The sequence below is a fragment of the Nymphalis io genome, chromosome 9 (genome assembly GCF_905147045.1).
Source record: "Nymphalis io chromosome 9, ilAglIoxx1.1, whole genome shotgun sequence".
Taxonomy (NCBI): Eukaryota; Metazoa; Arthropoda; class Insecta; order Lepidoptera; family Nymphalidae; genus Nymphalis; species Nymphalis io.
Window position 1 is genome coordinate 2,105,792 of NC_065896.1, and position 26,179 is coordinate 2,131,970.

Genomic DNA, 26,179 nt, shown 5'->3' on the forward strand with positions numbered 1-26,179 from the left:
ATCATTATCACTCCTTTATCTATTTGCCAATTTATGTCGACGCAGTATGAACTTGTTTTTTCATTCTGATCAGCCGTTAGCTCGTCAACTCCAAATTTAAACCTTTTTTTACTTAGTGGTAGGGCTCTGTGTCCGTAGGTATGTACCACCCACTCATCAGATATTCTACCGCTAAACAGCAATACTTAGTATTATTGTATTTCGGTGTGGAAGGTGAGTGAGCTAGTGCAACCACGCACTTGTGCTTATAACATTTTTTTTCACGGTTGGCAGCGCATTGACAGCAGCGCCGGCCCTGGTCCTTGGTCAGGGTAGAGCGACATTGTCATTCAGCGCCCTTTGGTCGACGGTTTCACTTTTACATAAGTTGCAACTCAGTTAATGTTGTATCAATAGTAATTACCGCATTAAAAAAAAACAAACAAAGCTATGTGAAAATTGTTATTGGCGCACGCGATTGCTCCTCTCGATGTACCCCGGGGCCGGCAACCACTTATCCAGGACAGACCACATCAAGAAGTTGCTCATTTGCCTTCCTAAGGTTTGGATACATTTTCTTAATGTTTTAGTTTACTAATCATCGGCGGACGGGAAGAATAAGGATCCAAATGAAACGTTTACATTGAACGAACAATAATACAAAAAAACCTTGTTTTTTGAAATAGGAACCTTCGCAGGCGTTCGCAGAAAAACTCACCATAATTTTATCACAATCGAATGAATTGCTCAAGAACGCATAAATGCACGAAACGCACGAAACGTACAAACAATCCTTTTTATTTAATAAGAAGATTGACACGAAAATATTACCACGTGTAAAATATGATATAATAGTTTTTTTTTATTGTATTGAATCGCTTAATTAGAATAGAACGTGCATAAGCAAGCATATAATTACGGTTTCACGTTATTTCCCACGCTGCCCGATACAGTTAATAAAGGGTAAAAAAAATCAAAGAAAGCGAGTTAAGACACAGCCTTTTATTATTAAGTACGTTATTTATATACCTTTATTCGTTATAAAAGTATCTAATGGGTTTTAATTGTGATTGTATTAGTCTAAATATATATTTAACATTAAAATAAAAAGTAATAATATTAAAAAATAATTCTCTATTCTTTGTTATATATAGTACTTTCTTTTACTTCATAAATAAGTACTGTATTATACATATTTATAGTTATAATTAGTATTAAAATTATAACATTAAATAATAATTAAACATTCTTATATACCGAATAACAATAATAAATAATAAAACAAATCAAATGTTTTAAAAAGTTATTTGAGAAAATTAAGTTTGTAGCTATATATGTAAATACGTAATTATAAAAAAAATAGCCGCCTAATAATAATTACATTGAACATTTAATATTTTTGTGTTGTTACATTTGTTGTTTCTTAGGATAATAATAATTGTTAACATATTTAATTTGATCGGATTACAGTATTTAAAGAGTGAAGGATAAAAGCTTTTGTTTAAAAAAAATAATGATTTGATCAAGACCTTAACTATTATTCCTAGTTTAAAAGCTAATGATTTATCAGTAACAAAATTTGCTTATATATAGTAAATGCCTTTCAAATTAGGCGTATATTTTAAATTTGTAATCACACTCATTACTTTCACATTGACTAAAATAAACAAAAATACTTATTTATAATTATTGTATAGGAAAGCTAGTTTTATAAATATATGTACATAATATTCTATTTATACATTTATTATTATTTAATAGGAATAAAAAATAGTTTGTGCTTTTTTTAAATGGCACGCGACCGTTCTTAAAATATATTTATTACGTAACTGGTAACTTCTTTTATTTTTGTATATTCAGCATAAAATTTTATTATTTATTTCAAATATAAAATATATAAACAGAATTGATAAAGCTTGCCTTGATTTTTTGCTATAATTCATACTGTATTAGGCATACTTATTAATCCTCATCTTTGCTCTCCGTAACACTCTTTTCATTTTCAACAACTTTAGAGCCCGTGTTCCCTGATGTTGCAGCATTAGATGGAATTACTGTAAGCAAATCATCTGTTGTATCATTCAAAGTCATTTTACGACCATATTTTCCTAGAAACTCTAAAACTACACCATTAGACCAGCCAAAACCAGTCTGTACAGTGTATTCTCCACCACCACCGACTCTTCCTGGTATTTCGGCATCGTATTTCTCGAACATTTGTTTACTAGCAGAAAATCCAGTGTGACACGCCCGAATCCAATTTTGAGCAACTTCGAAAGCCAGTTGAACAGAATCTTTGGTGTTTAATGCCTCCAACGAATTTACTACAACGCTAACTAGAGGAGGCCATGCGTTAGGAAAGTCCCATTGTTCTCCACTTCTTATTAATGAAGTGGGAATACCACCAGGGTAATCAAGACCATGTGACTCTTTAAGCCATCGGAGAATTTTAGGGGCATTTGTTCTGGCGAAACGTTTGTCAACTACACTCATCCATAATGGTGCTACATTACTCGGATAAAAATACTTGCGGTGTCGGTTGTTTATTAAATCCCAATCGTACCAAATTCCATCATCATTATTCCATAAAACTTCTTTAATAGTACTACGCCATTGCTTAGCAAGATACGCCCAGTGTGAGCTTTTACGACGATTCCGCAGAAGAGCTTGGAAATTGGCTACGTTTTGAAGAGCATTTGCAAATATGGAATTCAAATCGACAGGAATGATTTCACTAGCACGAATAGTCGTCAAATTGCCATTATTATTTCCTTCATTATTAATGAACCAACGAGTGGAAAAATCCCAACCACTCTCAGCAGCGCTTTTTATATCAATATAAAATTGACTTTGACGTTCCGGTGTTTCAAAAGCCTGGGCGTCAGTATAATCTTCATAATATGACTCTGGGCGTGGACCCTCACTAGGCGCGTAATACTTAAGCAGTGTGTAAACTTTATCGTTTATATCAAATGTAATAGCTTGCGTTTTCAACCAATATTCTAGTTCTTTTTCAAGAGAATCGATATTTTCTTTAAGAAAACTCATATCTTTTGTTTTTCGAATGTAAAGGGCCATCATTGGCGTCAATAATGGTGGCTGACTTCGTTCTTGGTAATACCACCTACTTCCATTTGGTACGTGTCCAATAGTCTTTAACAATTCGATGAGGTTACCAATAACTCCCTTGACCGTTTCTTTCATTCCACTTATAAGAAGACCTTCAATAATCCAATATGTGTCCCAATAATAAAGTTCCCTAAATCTTCCTCCGGGTATAATAAAACCATTATCAACAGGTATAAGACTAAACCTGTCAGGATTTTCGAGGACTTCAGCTTTGACTTTTCTACCAAGAGTAGGCCAGATATTGTTGATATCTTTTCCAAATTGTCTCAATTTATCATCTCGAATAGTTGCAAGAAAAGCTGGCTCTGGGTTGAAGTCAGGAGGAGTCCAATTCTCGAGTTCGCTTGTCGCATCAAAATACTTGTTTACAAATGTTTGAATCTGTTCTTTAGTAGGGTTGTTATTGGTTTCCGTGAGTAAATCATCGAAAGCGGCAAGAGTGCTGTTTTCATCATTTCTCATTCGAAGGTCAACAAACGTTTTGGAGTCTGGATAGATGTTTGACATCTGAACATAATGCAAGAGTTTGCTGTTGCAATACACTGGCTTGCTGCACGACGGTGGTAGGTTTGAGGCGTATGCCACAGACAAGGATAAAACAGCTAGTAGAACCCACTGCATCTGAAAAAGGAAAGTATAAATGTAATATATTTATATTTAATCTATTTTGAAAGTGTTTTTAATAAGATTTCGAAAACAACAATGTCATAATAGGCTAAAATTGCTCCCGAATTAATCATTCTTGTTACTTTCCAACGACCTACTTATATATAATGTAATATGTATTATATAATTCTCACAGTAGATTTATCTAACAAAAATATTAGAAAAAGTATTTATTACTCAGGTAGATAATTTATATTAAGGAGACCTTTTCGCACTTTTTCTCAAAAAACTAACTAAGATTTATATATTAATAGCGACATTAATTTTACGATATACAATAATTACAATAGAACTTTTACTAATTAGTTTAATAAATATTAAGTACATATTGTCGTACCTCATGCTTAATTTATAATAAATATTAAGAATACGGTACGAAAACCGTTCAATGCTCTGGTAGATATATACTCGTACATACATACGTTTATAGTTATCTATAAACGTATGTATAATTGAATCGGTATTCCTTGGCGTAAGCATCGTTGGAGGAATACCCGACTATATATTACAAATGGTCAATCGTATATTTATTAAGGTCATAATTAGTAATGCAGTTCATGTACTTATTCATATATAATATGATTAAATGAAAGCAACCGTATCAATTCCACATAATGTTATATTATATTTTTTACAGAATTATTTATTAATTTGGTTGAAATGATGAATGAAAAGAAATGAAATTTTAATTAATCTATCTTTTTAATTCAATTTGTTATTAATGGTAACATTTTAGTTGTTATCGTCTCAATAATCTGCTATATAATTAATTTTGATTTACTTTTTTGTGAAGACCTTGATATTTTTTGTATATTTTGTTACTGTTTGTGTTCCCAATAATAAATAAATTAATAATATTCCTTAAATTTATGTGCAACCTCACGTGACTGATTTGTTTACGAAAAATTAAAAGTTGTTCGTTCCGAAATTAGACGCGCATCGTATGGATTACAAGTTCACCTGAAATTACTTTTAATGATTAAACAGTTGTTATCCGTATTGATTGGGTACCTTAATTTGTTTACAAGGCAACGATGAGTTCAAGACATAAATATCACGGTAATTATTATTATTATTATTTTTATAGATTAGGAAGGCGAACGAACATATGGGCCACCTGATGGTAAGTGGTCACCTAGGCCCATAGATATTGGCATTGTAAGAAATATTAACCATCGCTTACATCGCCAATGCGCCACCAACCTTGGGAACTAAGATGTTATGTCCCTTGTGCCTGTAATTACACTCACTCACCCCTCAAATCGGAACACAACAATACCAAGTACTGTTGTTTTGCGGTAGAATATCTGATGAGTGGGTACCTACCCAGACGAGTTTGCACATAGCCCTACCACCAGTATTTTAATTTAACATGATAGGACACGGATCAAACTAATAAATCTATTAAACTATTTTCCATTTGAAGCACTCTTGAATTATAATGATTGTTATTCGTCATATATAACGTCATTTCATGTTCATCTTATCCTTAGAGGAAAACCAACCAAAATTACGTGCTTCTCACTTCAGTAGCGCTTCCTGGAAAACTTTAGGAAATAAATTTACCATCGGTTTTTTCAAGGACCGTTGCTCGTAATTGAGACTTTTTATAAAGTGATATTTTGTTAGAACTCACTTCGTGTCACGATACTAATTTTCACGCAATTTGAGTGATTTGAAATCATATTAGCAAACTCTCCTACTATCTACTCCCATCTATTTGCAAGCTATATTCATTTGTCTTAGAACCAGCTCAGTTCGAGCGACATCAAGCGAGATCCGGTTCATATTTGCCATCACCAATATGTCCATATTACAGAATATCGTTCTATGCTCATCTGACTTTCTATACGTATTTAGTGGAACGAATTCTTCTTATTTAAAAGTTAAATTTGAATTTCATAACAAATACTTAAGACAAATGAATATGTTTATTTATTTATTTATTAAGGATCTCCAACAAAGGACACACACTTACGAGTACATTACATCGTGGAAAAATATTTTAAAATATGTGTGCTCCTTCGATTAAACGAGACCACAGCAAGCAATATTTTGAAGATAAACGTTGGTCGTCGTCGATATTCATGTTATTCTTTTGTTTTGTTAAACCATCAATCTTGTCACGTATTCGAGAACGTGAAAAAGAAAAATTGTGCTATGATTATTGTACAGTACAGTAAGAGCCTGTTAATGTCCCATTTTTGGGCTAAGGCCTCGTCTCCCTTTTGAGGAGAAGGTTTGGGGCTTATACATCCACGCTGCTTCAATGCGGAGAATTCATATATGGCAGAATTTGACACATGCAGGTTTCCTCACGATGTTTTCCTTCAGCGTCAAGCAAGAGATAAATTATAAACACAAATTATACAGGATGACTGGTGAATTACTATTAGTATTTTGCTATGATTATTGAAAATGTCAAAATATAAAATAATCACTTGGTGATAGGGCTTTGTGCAAGCCCATCTGGGTACCCATTTATCATATATTGTACCCATAAACAGCACTTCTTATGATTAATTCTAAGAACTTTTCCTCGTTGACTATGTTCATGTAGTGTACAAATAATTCACGTAAAACATTCTACACATTATAAGAAAATCGTATAATTTTTTTAACGATGTTTTATCCACGTGTTGTCTTATGTACGTATATTTCCAATCAAAACGAATATCTACAGCGATGGACATGGAACTTAATATAAAATTGCTAGAGGAATATTTAAAATGTTATGCATACTCTTTTTATTTTGTCTCATTTTTTTTAAATAATTTAGAAATAAAAGAGAATCTAATAAATATATTTATCAATAAAGTAATCATATTTCAATTTGCATAAAATTGCTCTAACAGTTTTTTTTACCTTGACCAATTTGCAATCTATGTGTTGCAATAATGTTTTATAATACATAAATATACTAGCTCTGTACTATATGGATGGAGTTGTCAAATATATATGACTTTTTATGTTTTTTATATAATAGGAAGGCGGTCGAGCATATGGGCCACCTGATGGTAAGTGGTCACCAACATTGACATTCTAAGAAATGTTAACCATCGCTTACATCACCAATGCGCCACCAACCTTGGAAACTAAGATGTTATGTCCTTTGTGCCTGTAATTACACTGGCTCACTCACCCTACAAACCGGAACACAACAATACCAAGTACTGCTGTTTTGCGGTCGTATATCTGATGAGTGGGTGGTACCTACCCAGACGAGCTTGCACAAAGCCCTACCACAAGTAAAGCTGTTTTTATTTATTTATCTGTCCATACCAGGGACATTATTGTTATAGAATAAATAGCTATGTGATCAACCGTTTTACGTGTTTTCCGCGGATCAAAACACTGTCAACTTCCACTCTACAACCCAATAACTATATTTGCCCCGACCTTGGAAGTTAGCCAAGACACTACACCAAAGAGGCAGTCAAATAGCTCAAGAAATATATATATTGCGGAAATGTTAATAATATTTAAGTTTCATAATAAGCATAATTTAAAAATAAGTCTATATCCTTCCTTGGGTTTCATCAAAATTGATTCAGTTGTTTAACAGACAGACAGCTTGCAGATACATTCGCATTTATAATAGTACAGATATTGTAAGGTCAGCGAATGAATACGCACTGAATAAGATAATATGATAATTTTAGCAATTAACACTAGATTTTAACAATTATAAAAAAACCTTTCATTTGATTCGTCCTTCACTAAAAAGGCGGCACCGCCAAAAAACAATAAAAATAAACAGTTCTCATTATTTTTTTTAATACGTACGATGCTTAGAACACAAAAATTAAGCCTTAGCGTATGTATACTTATTGCTGATGTTAATCAATGTTTTTTTTAAATTAAATTCATTTAAAAAAATCATAAAACGCCAATTGGGTACGTAGAACACATTAATCTTAATTGCGGGTTAATATGTAACTAAGCATAACTGAATTGCACGTGTTCAATTTGATTTTATAATATATCGTGTTCATTAGAGGAAAATATCGTGATTCGTGAGGAAATATGCTTTTGTCGGATAAAAGTCTACCACATATGTTTTCACCAACCCGCATAAATTTGTAATATAATGAGTAATCTCCATTTTGAGTAGGACAATATACAAGTATTCCAATCTTATGATAAAAAACATAGGTTTGACTTTTTATGACAAACAATGAAAAATATAACCTCGTTCTTGATTTTTTATCAAATAATCTATTAGTGTGCCATTACCGCTTTAAGACGTGACACTTTTTTTATTTAAAACAGGAAGAGAACACACGTTTTTATCTATGTTATGGTTTATAATATCTATGGCTTAACAGGCAGTTTACTGATAACTTTTATTTTGTTACAACTTTATACGGGATAATTGATAAATAAATCTTATATTTCGAAATGACGTTATTAATAAAACCATATTAATTTATAGCAAACTATATTTTAAAGTTATTATAAATAAAATTAGTAAATTTCAATGTTTTTATGAGATTAAAAAAAAAAGTTTACTAATTTTTTTTTAATAATCGAGACGTATACACAAAAATAATCATCGACATTTGGTGTACATCGAAAAATGTAGTGTTTAATAACTTCTAATTCACACAAAGAAAAAAATATATTATTCGGTTAAGTTACCTACGTAAAGTAATATCAGTTGTGTAAATATTTTCTTTTGTATAAGCACTTGCGAAATGTAACATATAAGTATATATATTGCAAATATAATAGATTATAAAGTATCGATACTATAATGTTTTAATTAATTTCAATGTTAAATATCCGGGTATGATAGCAGGCTACATAAAGTCATATACTGTGAACACACAAATAATTAAATTTAATATTCTTGCTTTTCAACAAGTTTTTACTTATTTTTATCTTCAACAACGAGACATGCTATTGGCCCAAGCATCATAAAAACTTTATAGGTTTTATTATAAGTAACCATTAAATTAATTGCTGTATAAGGACCTTACTTTTACATGAATTCGATTATCTGGTTCGACAGACTAGTGCAATGCCAAAGTACCTGCTTTTGTTTTTTGTGTCCTAAGTCTTGATTCCAGAGTTTCTATTGGCCAATACATTTGGAATACTGTGATCCAATTAAAAACTCTGTTCTAATCTCTTTCTTTTTAGTATCACAGATAAAGAAAGATTTGAAGCCATCGGATTTTATACAAATATGAAATAGTTATAATTGTTAGCTTTAAGTGAAAATATTGACACTGGACCAAAAAGGAACTTAAGTTGTTTAACTTATATTATATTTACATAATTAATAAATAGCTGTATATTAAACAATACATAATTATCTTACCAATAAACTATTCGAAAAAAGTAATATATATTGTACCACAAAATATAATTCACAAAACGAAACATTAAGAAAATGTTTAATATAATTAAAGTTTTTATATTATATAAAATTAGCATTTATTATTATCATGGAACGAAATATTCACTACTGTTTTTGTTTATAATAAATCGAGATTTCATTACAATATGGTGCGCTTCAATGGGGGCGTGTGCTCGAACAGTTAGCAAACCATGAACCAATACCGACGATGAAGAGTGACGGAAGAAGCAATTTTTTTTTTCTTATTTAATTTAGGGACTTTTGCCCTGCACAGGCAAATAATAATTAATAACTGAAAAAACGTATTATTAATTGTTAGAATAGGTTGGTAAAAGGTTAGTGGCACGGTAGCATGCGAAAGCGATCCCTTGGCGCTTCTCGTTAAGACGAAAAGGGTACTGCTGGTTTTTTAGTGGGTATTTCGTGGGCGCACTCGGTGCCTTAGACACCGGCGAGCCCCACATACCCCTCCACTGTTCCGGGGACCCGCGAAACGCATTTTTCCAGCGAAAAAAAAAGAAAAGGTTAATAACAAATCATCAAATTAATTGATTTAAAACGAATTTAAAAAAAAAACATAAAGTTTCAATTAAAGAAATATTAATATACTTTTAAAAGATTTATTGAGTAAAACTAATCGTCAAATAAATTCCATTAGAATACTTTTATTATTAGTATTCACATAAAAATATTGATCTTTTTTTAGCTGTCAAAATTTATATTTGACATATTGAATAGGGATTGTTTACTGTTCTGTTTCTGTTGTAAACACAACAAACCGAAAAACTTGTTCAACGGATTTTGTTTCTAAAGGTTAAGGTCACGATCGACCTAATGCAAGATAAAGTTGGTCATAAAAAAGTAAAATAAGTAGTTTTAGAAATAGAAACAAAAAAAACAAGCCGGTTTTTATACATTAAATAATTTATTCAACATAATATTATGTGTTGAATAAATTATAGATTATTTTATTAATTATATTTTAATTATGAATACAAGAAATAATAATAATAATATCCTGGGACATTATTCACACACGGCCACCTGATCAGATAGCCGCTTCGAGAGCTTTTTTTATGGAAACAGACAACTCATCTTACTATATATACTACATATACTTACATATTACATATACTTTTCTTTTGTAAATACATACTTATATAGAAAATTACACCCAGACTAAGAACAAACAGACATGTTCATGCATACAAATGTCTGTCCTAGGTGGGAATCGAACCCACGACCTTCGGCGTGAAAGGCAAGTATCTACCAACCACGCCAACCGGCCCGTTAATAATAAAAAAAGGAAATAATAAACTTGGTTTTTTTTTTAAATAAAAGTGCTCGGGGAACTGTTTAAACTACTTCCGGCTTTTCATATTTACCATCATCAATAATGATAATATATGTAGGTAGGCCCGAGGTGTGTTTGAGTTTACGGTAAATTGATAAGAAAACAGAGTTTGCCCAATATCCTTTTGTTTTGCAATGACATAAATGGTAATAAAAATATTCTTTATTTATCTATCCTGTATAAGCATATATATTATAATGACAATCGACTTTCTGTATCTAAGTTCTGCTCTTATGTTTTATATATTTTCTAGTAGAAACAAATATCGCCAAATTTAAAAGGAACCATCAAAATCCAAACATACTTCAAATAGGCCCTTACAAGCACTTTTGCACCATTTTACAAGGTTAAATTAAATGTAAATCTATCATCGGTTCGGAATGTAGATTCTAAAGAGAAGAACCAGTATTTGATGCCCAATCTTGTGGAAGGTATCGGCTACAACCCACGAGAGAGGAGCAGGACAGTTTAAAGCGGGCAAAGATGCGCAGAACAGCTAATATAAAATATATCATGAAAATAATTTTATAATAATTAATGAAACCATTTTATAAATAATACTAGATAATCTAGTCGCTAATGTACGGATTCATTTATAACAAGTACTTGACCTTTATGGAATGTCACCTTATTCTAAATGCCTAGGTTTTCTCGTAATATACTATCTGTCGACATCTAATATCACGTTTACCAATGCCGAAAATACTTTATTTGCAATTCTACTAACAAATTGTCAATATCGCCATCAAATCGAAACCTAATTATTGCCGGTTAGCCGTTTCCTTCTAATATTAATACAACACATACATAGAATTGTCTCAGAATTGAAGAATGATTATTTACTAAGCTTTACTTGCTCGATGTCAAGAAAAGCTGAACGTTAACTTGGTATATAAAAACAATAATACGCTTCTCGAATACATTTTTAAAATAAAAGATCGCTAAAATTATATTACTAAACGGTTGGATAAAACAGTTTTGGAAAACGTGAGTATTAAATTGCTATTATTATTATTATAATTAGGATTTTGTTTCTTATAAAATAAAAAAAAATGAGCATTTTCAGTATTTTTTTTATTATAAGACCACTGTAAAGTACCTAAGTATTTTAATAACAATAGAGTAAAACTAAAGTCTTATAATTTCCTTAGACCTGTTGACAGAAACTTGATATTTAAACGTTTTAGATATCCATCGCGAAATTATTTCCGGCCTTGACGTAAAATTGTTTCATTACATAGTGTGACATATTTGTCACACTATAAAATGTAAGTGCCCATTGTCTGTGTGCAATCACTCATTGAACTCATCTTGGTTAGTTTGACGCTAATAATTAATATAATCGTCCTGTATGTACCCATTCATATATTTTTTTTTAAAGAGATCCAAAATTATTACTCTCTTAAACTTGATGTACATTTATTTACTTGAGAATTATTTACACTGAGGACTTAAACATATAGAAATCAGAGTTAAAAATAGACGCTGTATAAACCATGATCGCATGGAATGGTAGCAAGAATACTTGCAGAGTTTCCCTGTTGTATAGAAGTTCTTACTTATCTCTCTTGTCATTAATGGGGGCAATAAGGCGGTGTGCCATGAATGTTAAAAATGTTGTTATTTTTTTAGATATTCTCTTAGATCTTCAATGACAATTATTGTAATATCATGCAAAGTAGATGTATATTATATATTGAATATTTATACAAACTTAGCCGCTCCTCGCGGATTCAGTTGTTAAATTATATACTATTATTATCTTATTTAATACTTGTTACGAAGACAATATATTTTTTTTTATATTTATGCCAATTATCTTCTACATCGTTTCTGAAACTAATTCGACCACTTTAAAAACAATTATATGTAATGGTAAAGATGGATGTAGGTTAGTTTCCGCCCGCGTGTGAGGTGTTTAGTACCCTATGTTTTTTTCTTTATCCCTGAAATTGTTGTGCAGTTAAGACGTCACGTCTTACGTCTTAAGCGTAACAAACCAACAAACTCTCATTCGCATTTATATTAGTAAGGATTAGCACCCAGCTTTGGGGATCCGGGGATCAATGAAATTTCCAAGCCCAAGCAAAAAAACTCAACATTGGTCTTAAAATTGCTCTAAAACTCATAAGACTGGGTGGGGTACTAGAGACCTTTTAGAGACATTTGCGCGCGCTCATTCTTATATTTTATTATTTAGATGATTTAGTGAAACACAGCAACACTTAATTGACACTTAATCGAAGCTGTCATCACCATTATGTTTACCATATCCCATAAAATATAAAGTGACAGTAAACTGTTTTATTTTGAGGCAAATGAGTTGACGTCATATTATATTGTCTTGTCTTGAGGGATTTCCCTCGTATTTACAATTTATGTTCTCCTTCTGTATTTTTCAATGAATTACATCATTACATGTAAATTAACTAAGTTTGATGTATTTAACAGTTTAATGCTTGTTGCTCCACGAAATTCACATTTAATATAAAATACGAGATAATAAGCCGAGATGGCCTAGTGGTAAGAACGCGTGAATCTTAACCGATGATCGTGGGTTCAAACCCGGGCAAGCACCACTGAATTTTCATGTGCTTAATTTGTGTTTATAATTCATCTCGTGCTTAACGGTGAAGGAAAACATCGTGAGGAAACCTGCATGTGTCTAATTTCATTGAAATTCTGCCACATGTGAATTCTACCAACACGCATTGAAGCAGCGTGGTGGAATAAGCTCCAAACCTTCTCCTCAAAAGGGAGAGGAGGCCTTAGCCCAGCAGTGGGACATTAACAGGCTGTTACTATATAAAATACGAATTTTATTTTCTAATACAACATAATGTTTCAATAACTGGCACTTTTGGCCTGGTCTGTATTATGCACTTTTATTGTTTGCTTTTAAATCGTTGTTACGGATTACAATGATGTTGTACTACTAATTAGTATTCAGTAGTACAGAAATACTGCCAGATGGAAAAATGCCGAGATGGCCCAGTGGTAAGAACGCGTGAATCTTTCGAAGATCGTGGTTTCAAACCCGGGCAAGCACCACTGAATTTTCTTGTACTTAATTTGTGATTATAATTCATCTCGTGCTTTACGGTGAAGGAAAACATAGTGAGGAAACCTGCATGTGTCTAATTTCACTGAAATTCTGCCACATGTGTATTCCACCAACTCGCATTGGAGCAGCGTGGTGGAATAAGCTCTATACCTTCTCCTCAAAAAGGGAGAGGAGGCCTTAGCCCAGCAGTGGGACATTCTCAGACTGTTACGTGTTCAACGCATTGACTGTGTAAACAATGCTAAGCAAAGCTAACAATAAGTGAGCCATATATATTAATAAAACAAAACACTAACCTAATACAATGAGTTTAATATATTTGAGACGAACGAGAGCATAAAAACAGCTTGTTTATCTCGATAACAAAATTCACAGCACATTATAATAATAACGCTACATTTTCTTTACGAGTAATTTACATTAAAATGGAAAACATATAAACAAAACTGTATTTGTAATGCAAATACATATTTAGAAGAATTGTTATTCTTTGTCAAGGTCAAGATGTTTCACGATAATATATTTTTTTATTATAATATTATTGACATTAATAAGCAATCCATTTATAATTTTACTTCGAATGATATCTAGGCCCTAAAGCAATTAAGTAATACCACGTCAATTGTTTCAAAATACATTCTCTGATTTATACAGCCCAACCAACCCTACCCTAGACCCTGTGGTCGAAAGAAGTGCCTATAGGTACATACGGGCAAAGCTTAGGCAAGGTATCCGCGTTGGCGTCATACATTTTTTAAGCTTCTTTTTACAAGTCGGAATGCAATGTATCGGTTATAAGTGAGTACGTAGTCCGACTCGCACTGCTGTTTTTCGAGTGGTCATGACCAGAATCTGTTTTGAGGGCTGGATCCGCGCCTGCCTATATACTATAGTTATCACCAATGTTATTCGGTTGGTAACACATTGTCAATATTTGGCTAATACCATTTCCTATTACATATGTATTGTAAGATAGGGAACACTTACGACCAAGTGTGCAATTTATACGTCAATCAATCGAAACATACTTTCAAGTGTGCTCTTATAATTTTATCGTGTGGATAATTGGAACAATCATCGCTTTGGAACTCTGTAGGTAGGTCATTTTAGTGAATATTTATGGTGTATTTTAGGTGTAAACATTACTAACGTTGCTCCGTCCAACTAGTCGTAGCGTGATTTTATAGTCCATTATCAAATCACGGTACGACCAACAGTTCTATAGAGCCGCGGCCTAAAACTTAGGGCAGGCAGGTAATGGCAGATAGACTTAAAAAGCCTATATCCTTGCTTAGGCTAACAGTCCAGTGGCTGTACCACTTGAGATTAATAGTCAGTCACTATTTACTCACTATTTAGTCACAGTTGGCATTTATAATATAAGTATAGATAACATATTTTTTATTTTTCAAATTAGAAAGATAGATCCTGAGATTAGCACGCTTAGACAAACGAATAAACTTTTCATCTTTATATATATATATATATTATATCTACTAGTATAGATTTGATGTTAATTGTTTAACAACACAAAAACAGTTATTAATTGTTTATAATTAATTTGTCATTGTCTAATAGGTGTTGTACTTTGGTTGGTAGATATTGACATCCAGAAATGGAACATCAGTGAACAATAATTATTTTCCTTACATTGATAACGTAACAATACTGAACTTTTCTTAATCATATGAACTAATATAATCTAGCCACGATATAATTAGTGATTTATTTATTGAATGAATTAGGAAATATTGAGTTTTTTCACAACACACAGTTAATATATCACACAGACAGGAAACTTTCAATAATACTTGTTTGTCATCAATTCAATAAAGTGAAATAATTTATTTTTTACTTATCAAAATAAGAAATTAAGATACTTAAATAGAAACAACTTTAAGCCCTTTCGTAAAATGATTATGGGCTAGGATATTCAAAACGTCTTTAAAATAATAGGTTATCCTCCAAAACCTAATGAATCACGGCCATGACACCGTGATAGTTTTCCTCGCGCTTGCGCCGCGCGCCGCGCCACTTGGGCGAACAATCTACGTCACGGCCCACCGCAACTAATAACATAATTACATTTTCATTTTCACACTAAATAAACTTAAATGGTTCGAATACTTAAATGATAGAAACTTATATTATTAATATTTTAAATGAGTTTTTTAAAGTCTGTTGTTGTTGAAACCTCTCGAATGTAAAATCAAATCGAAAAAATTCATAAAATTTTAAATATTGGCTGTTTTACAAGCAATAAATATTTTAATATTATCAAAGTCACAACTTTTTAATAAAATAGTTTTAAATAGTTAAATAAATTTCACTTCAAATGAATTTCATGAATAAACCAACTCATTACGTACATTTTTATTGCGTTTTCATTATTTAATTTTGTATGATCTGAGAATTTTTATATTTTTTACAATAACGCAATAAGGCAAACGATCGCGTTGTCACTTGCACGTAACGATAGAAGGTCTTATGTTTATGTAATGGTTACTATTGTCTAATAAATATCGGCCAGTAATCGTTAACATTAAAGTAACCGGCAATTTAAAAATATTCAATAGAGGACAGATTTCTTACTTATAATTAAGGTTGTAACACAAAAAAGAAAATAAGGATTAAATAAAACCGGCATAACGATTTAATCAAATAAGTTTACTGAAATAAATCATTAAAAAATAATCTAAAAAAAGGTTTTATGCAAAAAATAATACCGGTTCGAGATTAATATATTCTTATACAAGCATAAGATTAAAGAGGTCTGCATTGAGTTTTTTGTGACATATGTTAATTATTAGCCGTTATTATTGACTTTAAGACAAGCTAACATAAGAATTAACAGACTTATAACGATAAATAAATTGAAAAATAATTACATGTATTATTGATACAACTATATTATTTTATTTACTTAAAACAATAACTATTGAAATTTAACTAATCTTTAAAGCAGTTTATTTTATCTCTACGTTAATTTAACTTCAGTAAAAATAAAAGCAGATTGTTTCTGCTTAGTTTTAATTTGAACACCATATGTTTTCCCATAAATAACAATAATTCCATAACACGCACTTATTTCACAATTAAGTACAAGCATGTTTTTAAGGTCCATTTTCAAATTCTAACACAGACTATTATTTACCTCTATTTGACCTCTAAATAAAAAAAAACTTGTATCATAAACAAGGATTGTGACGTACACATTTCTACATTTTTGATTTTAGAAATCGTAAGTTAATAAGTTGATCAAAATTTTGATAATACATTAAAACTTTCGTATATATGTAATAAATATATTTCTTATCTACATATTTATGTTGCTAGCAGTACTAAATTATAGTTTTCTATTTATTTGACTAAAATAAACTTTCACTCAAAATTATTTACTAATCTGTAAATAAATATACATATTCGTGTTTTTTTTTGTCAGGATTCAAACATATAGAGAGAAAATATAGAGGATATTTATATGAACCATGGAAGAAATTGCAGATTTCTGGTAAATATTAATATATATATATATATACATTTTATAAATAAGTAAATATTAAGATCGCGTAAATAAAACTTTTAAGACTACAGCATCCCTTCTCCTGTTTATCTATTGAGATTTAAAAAGTCTAATTACTCCTCCTACGAATATATGAGTTATGTTATGTTACTACGATTGTGATGAAAATTGTTGTACTTTGTTAAGTTTTTATACACAAGTGTAATTTATCCGGTATTCAGTTTCATGTACTTTATACATAACATTTTTACGACTATCTCTTAAAACATTTTTATTTCTTTTACGCTTTATATTACGGGTTTCGACCAAAACGGTCCACAGGTGATCTTCTAGCGTACGTTACACACCTCTGGGGTGAAGCTATCGACAAGCATGGAGAATCGTTGGCTGTCAGCCTCGATATCTCCAAGGCTTTCGACAGGGTCTGGCACAGAAGTCTTCTCTCCAAGCTGCCGGCATATGGTCTGCCTGCTCAGTTATGCACCTGGATTGCCAGCTTCCTACACAAGCGTAGCCTTCGTGTTTTAGTTGATGGTTGCGCTTCACAATTCTATGTAGTGAATGCTGGGGTCACCCAGGGATCTGTGCAATCTCCCACACTCTTTCTTTTGCATATCAATGATATGCTCTCTCTTGGGAACATACATTGCTATGCAGACGATAGTACAGTGCATGGTGGATACCACGGACGCCCAGTGGCTGGGCGAGCGGAAATTGAGGAGAGGCGGAAGGATCTTGTCATTGAACTCGATAGGACGTTAGAGCTCATCGCCAAATGGGGCTCTGATAATCTTGTTGAGTTTAATGCCAAGAAAACACAGGTATGCGCTCTCACGGCGAAAAAGTCAACATTTTCCCCTCTTCCCTCCCTCTGTGGTACTCCGCTGGTGATGCAAAGCAAAATCACCATGCTGGGGATTGACGTTCGCTGCGACCTTAGTCCAAGGGATTACATCGAAGCTGTTATAAAAACAGCTTCACGGAAACTCGGAGTTCTGAACAAGGTGCGGCGCTTTTTCACACCACAACAACTGTGCCTGCTGTACAAAACACAGGTACGGTCTTGCGTGGAATATTGCTTGCACCTTTGGGATGGCTCCGCTAAGTACCTACTTGAGGCCTTGGACCGGTTGCAGCGACGTGCCGTACGCATTATTGGCGACGTAAAGGTCACAAACACCCTTGAACCTTTACAATTGCGTCGTGAGATAGCAGCACTGAGCGCTTTCTACCGACTGTATCACGGCGAGTGCTCTGAGGAATTATTCTCTCTAATTCCTGCTTCCCCCTTCCTTCTTAAGTCCACACGAGCTGGTTCTCGATGTCACCGCCTAACTGTGACATCAATTCCATCGCGAACAAAGAAATTTGGCAACTCCTTTCTTTGTCGCACTTCCAAAAAATGGAATTCCTTACCAGCTCACGTGTTCCCCTCCTCTTACAACCCGGGTTCCTTCAAACGAGGCGTGAAGAGGCATCTTGCGGGCCGGCAAGGCGAAGGCGGCTAGTGCAGAACGTTTTTCCCGTCTGTACTGGCCGTCGTCGCGTTTGGACTCTACTACCACTTACCATCAGGTGGAGTAGAGTCATTTGCCCTCCCGGAGAATATATAAAAAAAAATATATATATATAGCTCTATATATTTCTAACTTATTACTCTAGAATTATAAGTTTCGCTCGTATGTAAATGACGAAGTCGGTAACATATCCAAAAGTCAAATCGAATTATTAAAGATGAAGTCGGGAGACTTTTTTCTAATATTTTAAATGAACAATTACTTTAGTACTTACGTGATTAATAAAATCACACATTTGTAATTATAATTTTTCTATAAATACGAACTAAAATTCATACACACGTTGCACGATAAGAATATTTATTGTTAAGCTGCATAGTTTTCATAAATTATGTAAAGACAGTATCGATTTCAAGTACATTCATAGCTGTTATCAAAACAGTGATAAAATATATTTTATCGTAGTAATATTCTTGTCGAATAAATAAATAAAACTGTATTTTATAAATTTCTAGCTAACTTACTTACTGATGTTATCCTGTCTGTACATATATACAAATTGTCATCTTTATCGGTTGAACGGTTTAGAAGTAAATATAAAGGGCGGTAGCGCAAGCAAATGATGACGTACATGGTTTTAGTAGAACATGGTAATGTGTCAAATGGCGTCGCAGTTTATTAATTTTAAGCCGATATATCATTGTCCATTTATACCTATATTTTACTTTAATAACTTGTATTAGTTAAATGAACCGCATGGATAGGTTATTTACTTGCAAACCTTACCTAAAGTAGGTACATTTTTAATTTTATATCAAAAATCTTGAGTTCTACCACAACAACCGTAAGACTGTACTAGTAGTAGGGCTTTTTGCAAGCTCGTCTGGGTAGGTACCACCCACTCATCAGATATTCTACCGCAAAACAGCAGTACTTGCTATTGTTATGTTTTGACCCAGTTTGAAGGGTTATTGAGCCAGTGTAATTACAGGCACAAGGGACATAACATCTTAGTTCCCAAGGTTGGTGGCGCATTGGCGATGTAAGCGATGGTTAACATTTCTTACAATGCTAATGTCTATGGGCGTTGGTGATCACTTACCATTAGTTGGCCCATATGCTCGTCCATCTTCCTATTCTATAAAAAAGATGGTATGCAAATATATTATTCCTAATGTATAGTAATAGTAACAGCCTGTGAATGTCCCACTGCTGGGCTAAGGCCTCCTCTCCCTTTTTGAGGAGAAGGTTAGGAGCTTATTCCACCACGCTGCTCCAATGCGGGTTGGTGGAAATTTATTCCTAATGTAAAATCGCAAAATTCCAAACTCATCCAAAAATATCAGTTAAATGACAAAAACATGTGCCTATTGACCAATTCTAAAGCTTACCTATATTTAAAACAATTAATTTTTTAATTCTTTAATTGCCTAATTTTACGTTAGCAACTCATTTCCTGAAGAAGTAACAATATATGTTGAAATAATATATCCGTATTGATTTAAATATTACTAAAATTAAGAAAACTTTCTAATAAATATACATGTTTCTTTGCAATGCCGCCTTAGTTCTTACCGCCTTAGCGCCGGTACGTTTCAATTTCCACGCATCAAGCGTGGGGAAAGCAATAAGGAAATATTATGGTCAAGATAATTACAAAATATATATATTATGTAAATATTTTTTTATAAAGTTACGTTAAAATATTTTCATCTTATATATATTTTTAATAATGTATATCTATCTCGCTTTAATATTTAAACACTATTTAGACTGATTTTCTTGCATTCGTAAATAAAAGTTACTTAGTGTAAGCAATAGTAACAATATACAATTGACGTAGATCAATCTAATTGATATAGGTAGCCTACCTTTTGAGAATAATTAATATTGCGACACAGTAGCCCAAAATCACATAAAAATCTATTAAGACGTATAAGAAAGTAAAATAATTAATCTTCGTCAAAGTTCGAAGTTAGCATTGCACCAGCTTGATTACGTTTTTATTCAAGATAATAATCACACACTAAACGAAATCCAAATATGATACCAATGATACGTTTGAAAAATATATAGTAATATAAAAACGTTTAGTAATTTAAATTAGTCTTCGTTCAACTATTGTTAAGTTGGGATCTAATTTGAATCATTATCGAACGTAATAACATAAATTAGTTTATTATTTTTATTAATTAAAAACGGAGCAATTTTTGTGAATTTTTCTTTTTTTCTTGATTTACAATAAGTTGTTAAAGTGAATATAATGTAATGAAACAATACCTAAACTGATTCTGTATGGACATAGGATATTAAATCATCAAACGTGCAAGTTCATAACGCGTAATAAAAAATTATAACTAACTTATGAGCAAGTAACTAAGGGGTTATTGACACTTGTTAAACATATGGTGTGGCCAATTTTATGGATTTAAAAAAGAATCGTGTGTTTATTTTTTGGTAAATATAGAAATATTTTCGTGGATAGAAATATTTTATTTTAATAATTTGAAATTTGCAGAAAATGTATTACTTATTTAATATTCTAAATATGTTCACAAACATCAAACGTCTTAATGATGTTCCTAGCTAATAAAATGTTATGGATAGGCAAAAAGTTAGAGCTTTATCAGGTTAAATTTATAGGCACACGTTTAATAAGTAAAGGAACGGGTACAATGCCTCCAATTTTGGCCATTATAAAGTTCAATATAATGTTGCAAAATTAAAACACGATGTAAATATATTCAAATTAAAATAATATATAAAAAGCCTGTTCGATAGTGTCACTAACCTCTACGTGGATATGCTACTCCTGGTAATTCGAAAAATAGCTTTTAAACTTAAATAGAATAAGCATTATTAATTAAATTATCGTGTGATAACAAATCTATAACATGAATTAAATGTTATATTGGCATGTAGGTCATACAATTATATTACTTAACAGATAGCTAAGGATTGACCTCGACTTTTCACGAATTCATTCAAGGCTTATAGGGGTGATTGCCTTTTTGGTCTAATGCCTAAAAGGCCGCAGATCCTGAGATTCAATTTCCAGGTTGGGCCATTAAAAAGTTATTGGGGTTTTCTCAAATTCTCAGTAGCAACAGGGAGTCTGGAAGTTGGAACTGTGTAGACTCCCGTGCCTCGGAAAGCACGTGAAGCCGTTGGTCCTGCGCCAGTACTCTTTCCGGTCGTGTCGGATTGCCGTCCAATCGGATTATGAAAGTTAGGAAATAGAGAATGCACCTGTGTCTACGCACACACTTGTGCACTTGGCTAATCTCTTGAGATTGGCCGCCGTGACCGAAATCGGATAATAAATATAAGGATGTTTAGTTACGAAGACATTTCTATTTTATTATTTTGTGTATGTTATAGATGTATGTGTTACATTAACTTGTATAATTTACTCGTGTATATATATTTCGTACAAAAAAAATAAAAAACAACAGGTTTATTTGCTAAATCGTGACTTTCGAAACGACGATGTGGGTCGATTGAACAATACGTCAATCACACATGATTATCGAGATAAAGTTAGATAACAAGAGGAATTGATAAGTAAAAGTTCCCCCGGTTACGTGTTAAACTATACTAGAATTGTCTATGGTCGAAATTCGCCAATTCTTTTTAAGCGGCGAAACCAGATTTTTTTACATTAAAAAAGATACATACATGTATGTACATTTAGATTCAAAAAATGAGATACGGCACGTGTAAACCAAATTATCATGAGTAGTATGACAACAGTTAATAGTGGCGATATACGCAAAGTGGCTGGCGGCGGATGGAAATTGAGAGCTGAAGACCGAGCTCATTGCGTGCCATTGGAGAGGCTTATGACCAGCAGTGGATGATAACAAGATGATAATGATGAATGAGCTTACTTTTAGTGTATGAAATTTTATTCGCGATTTTACCTTAGTTTTTTAAATGAGGAAAACGAAGTCATTAAAATTATTTAAGATCACACGTTAGCATTGTAGTCGAAATTCGAACATAATTACTGTGGAAAACTTGAGGAAAACATATCAATTGACATATTTCAAACCCTTTTTTTCCTACTCATTACTCCGCCATCCATCTGTAGTATTAGTACGATAAATTAATTCGATTGCGTTTAAATAATAGCCTATGCCATGAATAGAATAACGCCAATATATTTTCAACATTATTTTTGTTCGTACCAAAAGCAAAATAATAATTTTAAGCAATTGTTTTTTTTTCCATTCCATTTTATCCATAGTTTTTACTATCAGAAACTCTGACTTCGGACAAAGTAGCCATATAAATCACAGCTGCTAGAGTGAATAACGTGCACTTTTTACCAATCTGTTATAGTGTCAAGGCGAAGTAAAATAAATGTCTAATTGAAATACGTTTAAATAAAACGACAACATTAGAAATATTAAAAATGAAACTGATTATTTAACTATGCAACTATCTATATTTAAAACAGTTAAAATACTGTTATAAAAAACATTAAAAGAAAATGCAAAATATCCGATTAAAAATTAAAAAAGGTGGAATTATAATAGTATAATATAAGTATCATATAAGAACTATTTGCAAATAATTATTCTAACATATATTTATTACAATGTAATTATTATTATAAATTTCTATATATTAGCTTATGCCCGCAGCTTCGCCTGTAGCGTAGCCCTTAGTGGCTTTATTCTTATATCTCCGACTTTCGACATCATAACGAGATAAAATATAACATATAAATTTTAATTAACTTTTAATCATAATATTTTAAGCAAAAATGAAATTTTAATTGAAAATTGATTCTGCGCCTGAACTTTAACCGATAGTGTTGAATTACTGTCCTATTGGATTATTAGAGTGCGAGGAGAGAGAGCATCAGCTGTATAAACTCCTGCGCAGTTGGCTATTAATCATTGAGAATAGCTGATGTGACTAAACAATTATTTGTTAAGTATAACAGGGGATCAATTCTACTAACAAATTGTCACTTTAGCGCAATCGAATCGAAGAGTGATCGTTGCCATTTATCCGTTTTCATATTCTTTAATTTAATTATCGACTATTGTCATAAAAGATAACAATTAAGTTTGGTTTTGACATAACGGTATATGTTAACAGCTTTTCGGTGCGGTACCGATGAATATATATAAAATAGTCAAAGTTGGATTGGAATCGAGTCGGGAACGTATCGTAATCATTATAGATTAGTAGAATTCATCCCCTGTTCGATAAACGAACTAACAGTCTATAGTTGTTGTATTGTAAATAAGAATAGAATAAAATATTATATAAGATTTTTAAATCTGATCCTCATATAATTATATTTTAATAACATAAAATTTGCTACATATAAGGTCATTTTAAATAATGCATATACATTTTTTTATTTTTATCCCTATTTCCTTATTCGGTTGTTATCTTTAAAATCTATGTAATATATTATATACTGGCATAAATACAAATGCTTATCGTTAATAATTATAAAAATACTATAATAACAAAACAAGTTTGAAGAAAAAGAACCATTTTACTATATTTTACTTTTAAAAAATAATTTATTTTTTTTAACGCCTAATTTAAAATGGATTGGGTTTGTCCGTTTTCTATAAGACCGACTTTAATACTCATTATTTTTATATATACAGATGTAAGTATTTCGAAGGAAACGTTTTTTTATAATATCATAAATACTGAAATCTGATATCTGATAAAATGTTTTATTTAATTAATATAAAATCGAAATTATAACAGCTAGTCGGTATTTTCAGAAATATATGTATGCAAAAACACGTAAGCGGTATTTGTCGTGGCTATTACCGTTAAATCGACACTTTTCTTTAGGATAGGACGAGTTAGTTGTTTTCTATTGTGAAATATTTCTCGCTTTGTATAAAGCCAGTTATATATTTGGAACTGAATTTTATCATCATTAATTATTTAAAATATATATTTTAATTGCTTTATTTTCAACATTAAAAACATCGAATCCAAACAACTTTGTTAGTAGTATATACAAGAAATATTACTTTCTATTTGACACCGGATATTTAATCAGAAACAGGAAAATTTCAACAAAAATTTCAGAACCTTACACTACTAAAATTTTCAGTATCATGTAAAAATACATATGATTAAATTAAACATAAAAAAATAATAATTCATGTATATAATAATAAATTTATGTCATTTATAAAGACTTATCTTGAAAATTTCACTTATTCGTTTCATTCACGCTTTGTTTTGTTTTCTACATTGTAGTTGCACTTGTTCTGCTCGAAGCTAATTTTTTTTTCTCGAATAATCATATCTTCGTGGACGTGCTGTCCGTGTTTTTGGTGTATCTCTTATATTATTTGAATTTACGTCATTATTTATGTTTTTTTTTTTATTTCCAGTCAGCGTCACTTCGAATTTTTTAATTTTTTACATCGATACGTAAAGATTATTGACACTGAAGAATATAAGATAACCGGAGGTTTTTTTTAATTTTTCATTTATAGATACTGTCATATGTAAATATAACAAGTAATTATTTTTTTAAAAAAATTTGCTAGTTTGCTTACAGCTGTTGTTAAACTAGTGCAATTGAGATAAGTTTTAATGGATTTAATTAGTTATGGTTCTCAAGATTTTGTTTTGAATACAATATCTTTTGTCTTAAAAATCCTACGTTGCAAAACTAACACACCAAATCTGTCGTATCCACATAATATACTAATAAAAGTAAAACAAATGTTCTAAAGAATAAAAACACAAAAAATATATAACGAAAAATAGTAATAACAAAAATCAATCAAACGTGTACTATAAATATAACATTTGATCAGACCAAAATAACTATTAATTATACAGAATAATTAATTACAAAACTATAAATATAGTATACAAATAAACATACCTTAGTTAATTGTACGGCACAAAATATAGACACTAAACAAAAATTTTTTTCGTTAATTATAATCGTTAATGATACAATTAATTTATGTCATTGTTTCTCTCCGAAACGTGTATCACGGACGTTGGTCGGATAGCGACTGTTTATATTGTATTCAATGATTGCCGATGTAAAGTGATGCGCTTGCGCAGGTTACAGGTATCTTTAATGATAAGCGGCTAATGGTCCGTAAGCTCGTTCACAAAAGTGATTACTATTTGTCGTATCGAAGTTTATGTGATTTTATCTAACTTTCATATGTTTTGATATTTAATTAAGAGAGCTTTTGATTTGAGTTACCATGATGCATTATTGATTTGTATACGTGATTGTGGTACAATTATAAATCACAGCGTTGTAACGGTGATGTGGCGAATTTATTTGATAAATTTAAACTTTGTCGTAGAAATTTCATAATTATATTAAGCAAAGGTAAAGCAAATTCCTTTAAGTATATGGATAAACAGCCAAGATTGCTCAGTGGTAAGAACGCGTAAATCTTAAACGATGATCGTTGGTTCAAGCCCGGGCAAACACCACTGAATTTTCATGTGCTTAATCTGTGATTATAATTCATCTGAGGAAACCTGCATGTGCCTAATTTCACTGAAATTCTGCCACATGTGTATTCCACTAACCCGCATTGGAGCAGCG

The 26,179-nt window shown here is 31.7% G+C and overlaps 1 protein-coding gene across 1 annotated transcript; it reads right to left on the reverse strand.

Moving 5' to 3' along the window:
- Positions 1-1,485: 1,485 nt before the first annotated feature.
- LOC126770937 (trehalase-like) lies at positions 1,486-25,647 on the reverse strand. Its single transcript, XM_050490557.1, has 2 exons — positions 25,490-25,647; positions 1,486-3,729 (listed from the first exon to the last, which is right to left on the reverse strand). Exon 2 carries the CDS (start codon positions 3,727-3,729, stop codon positions 1,942-1,944), a length of 1,788 nt encoding a protein of 595 aa, XP_050346514.1. The 5' UTR covers positions 25,490-25,647; the 3' UTR covers positions 1,486-1,941.
- Between the last annotated feature and the right edge of the window lie 532 nt (positions 25,648-26,179).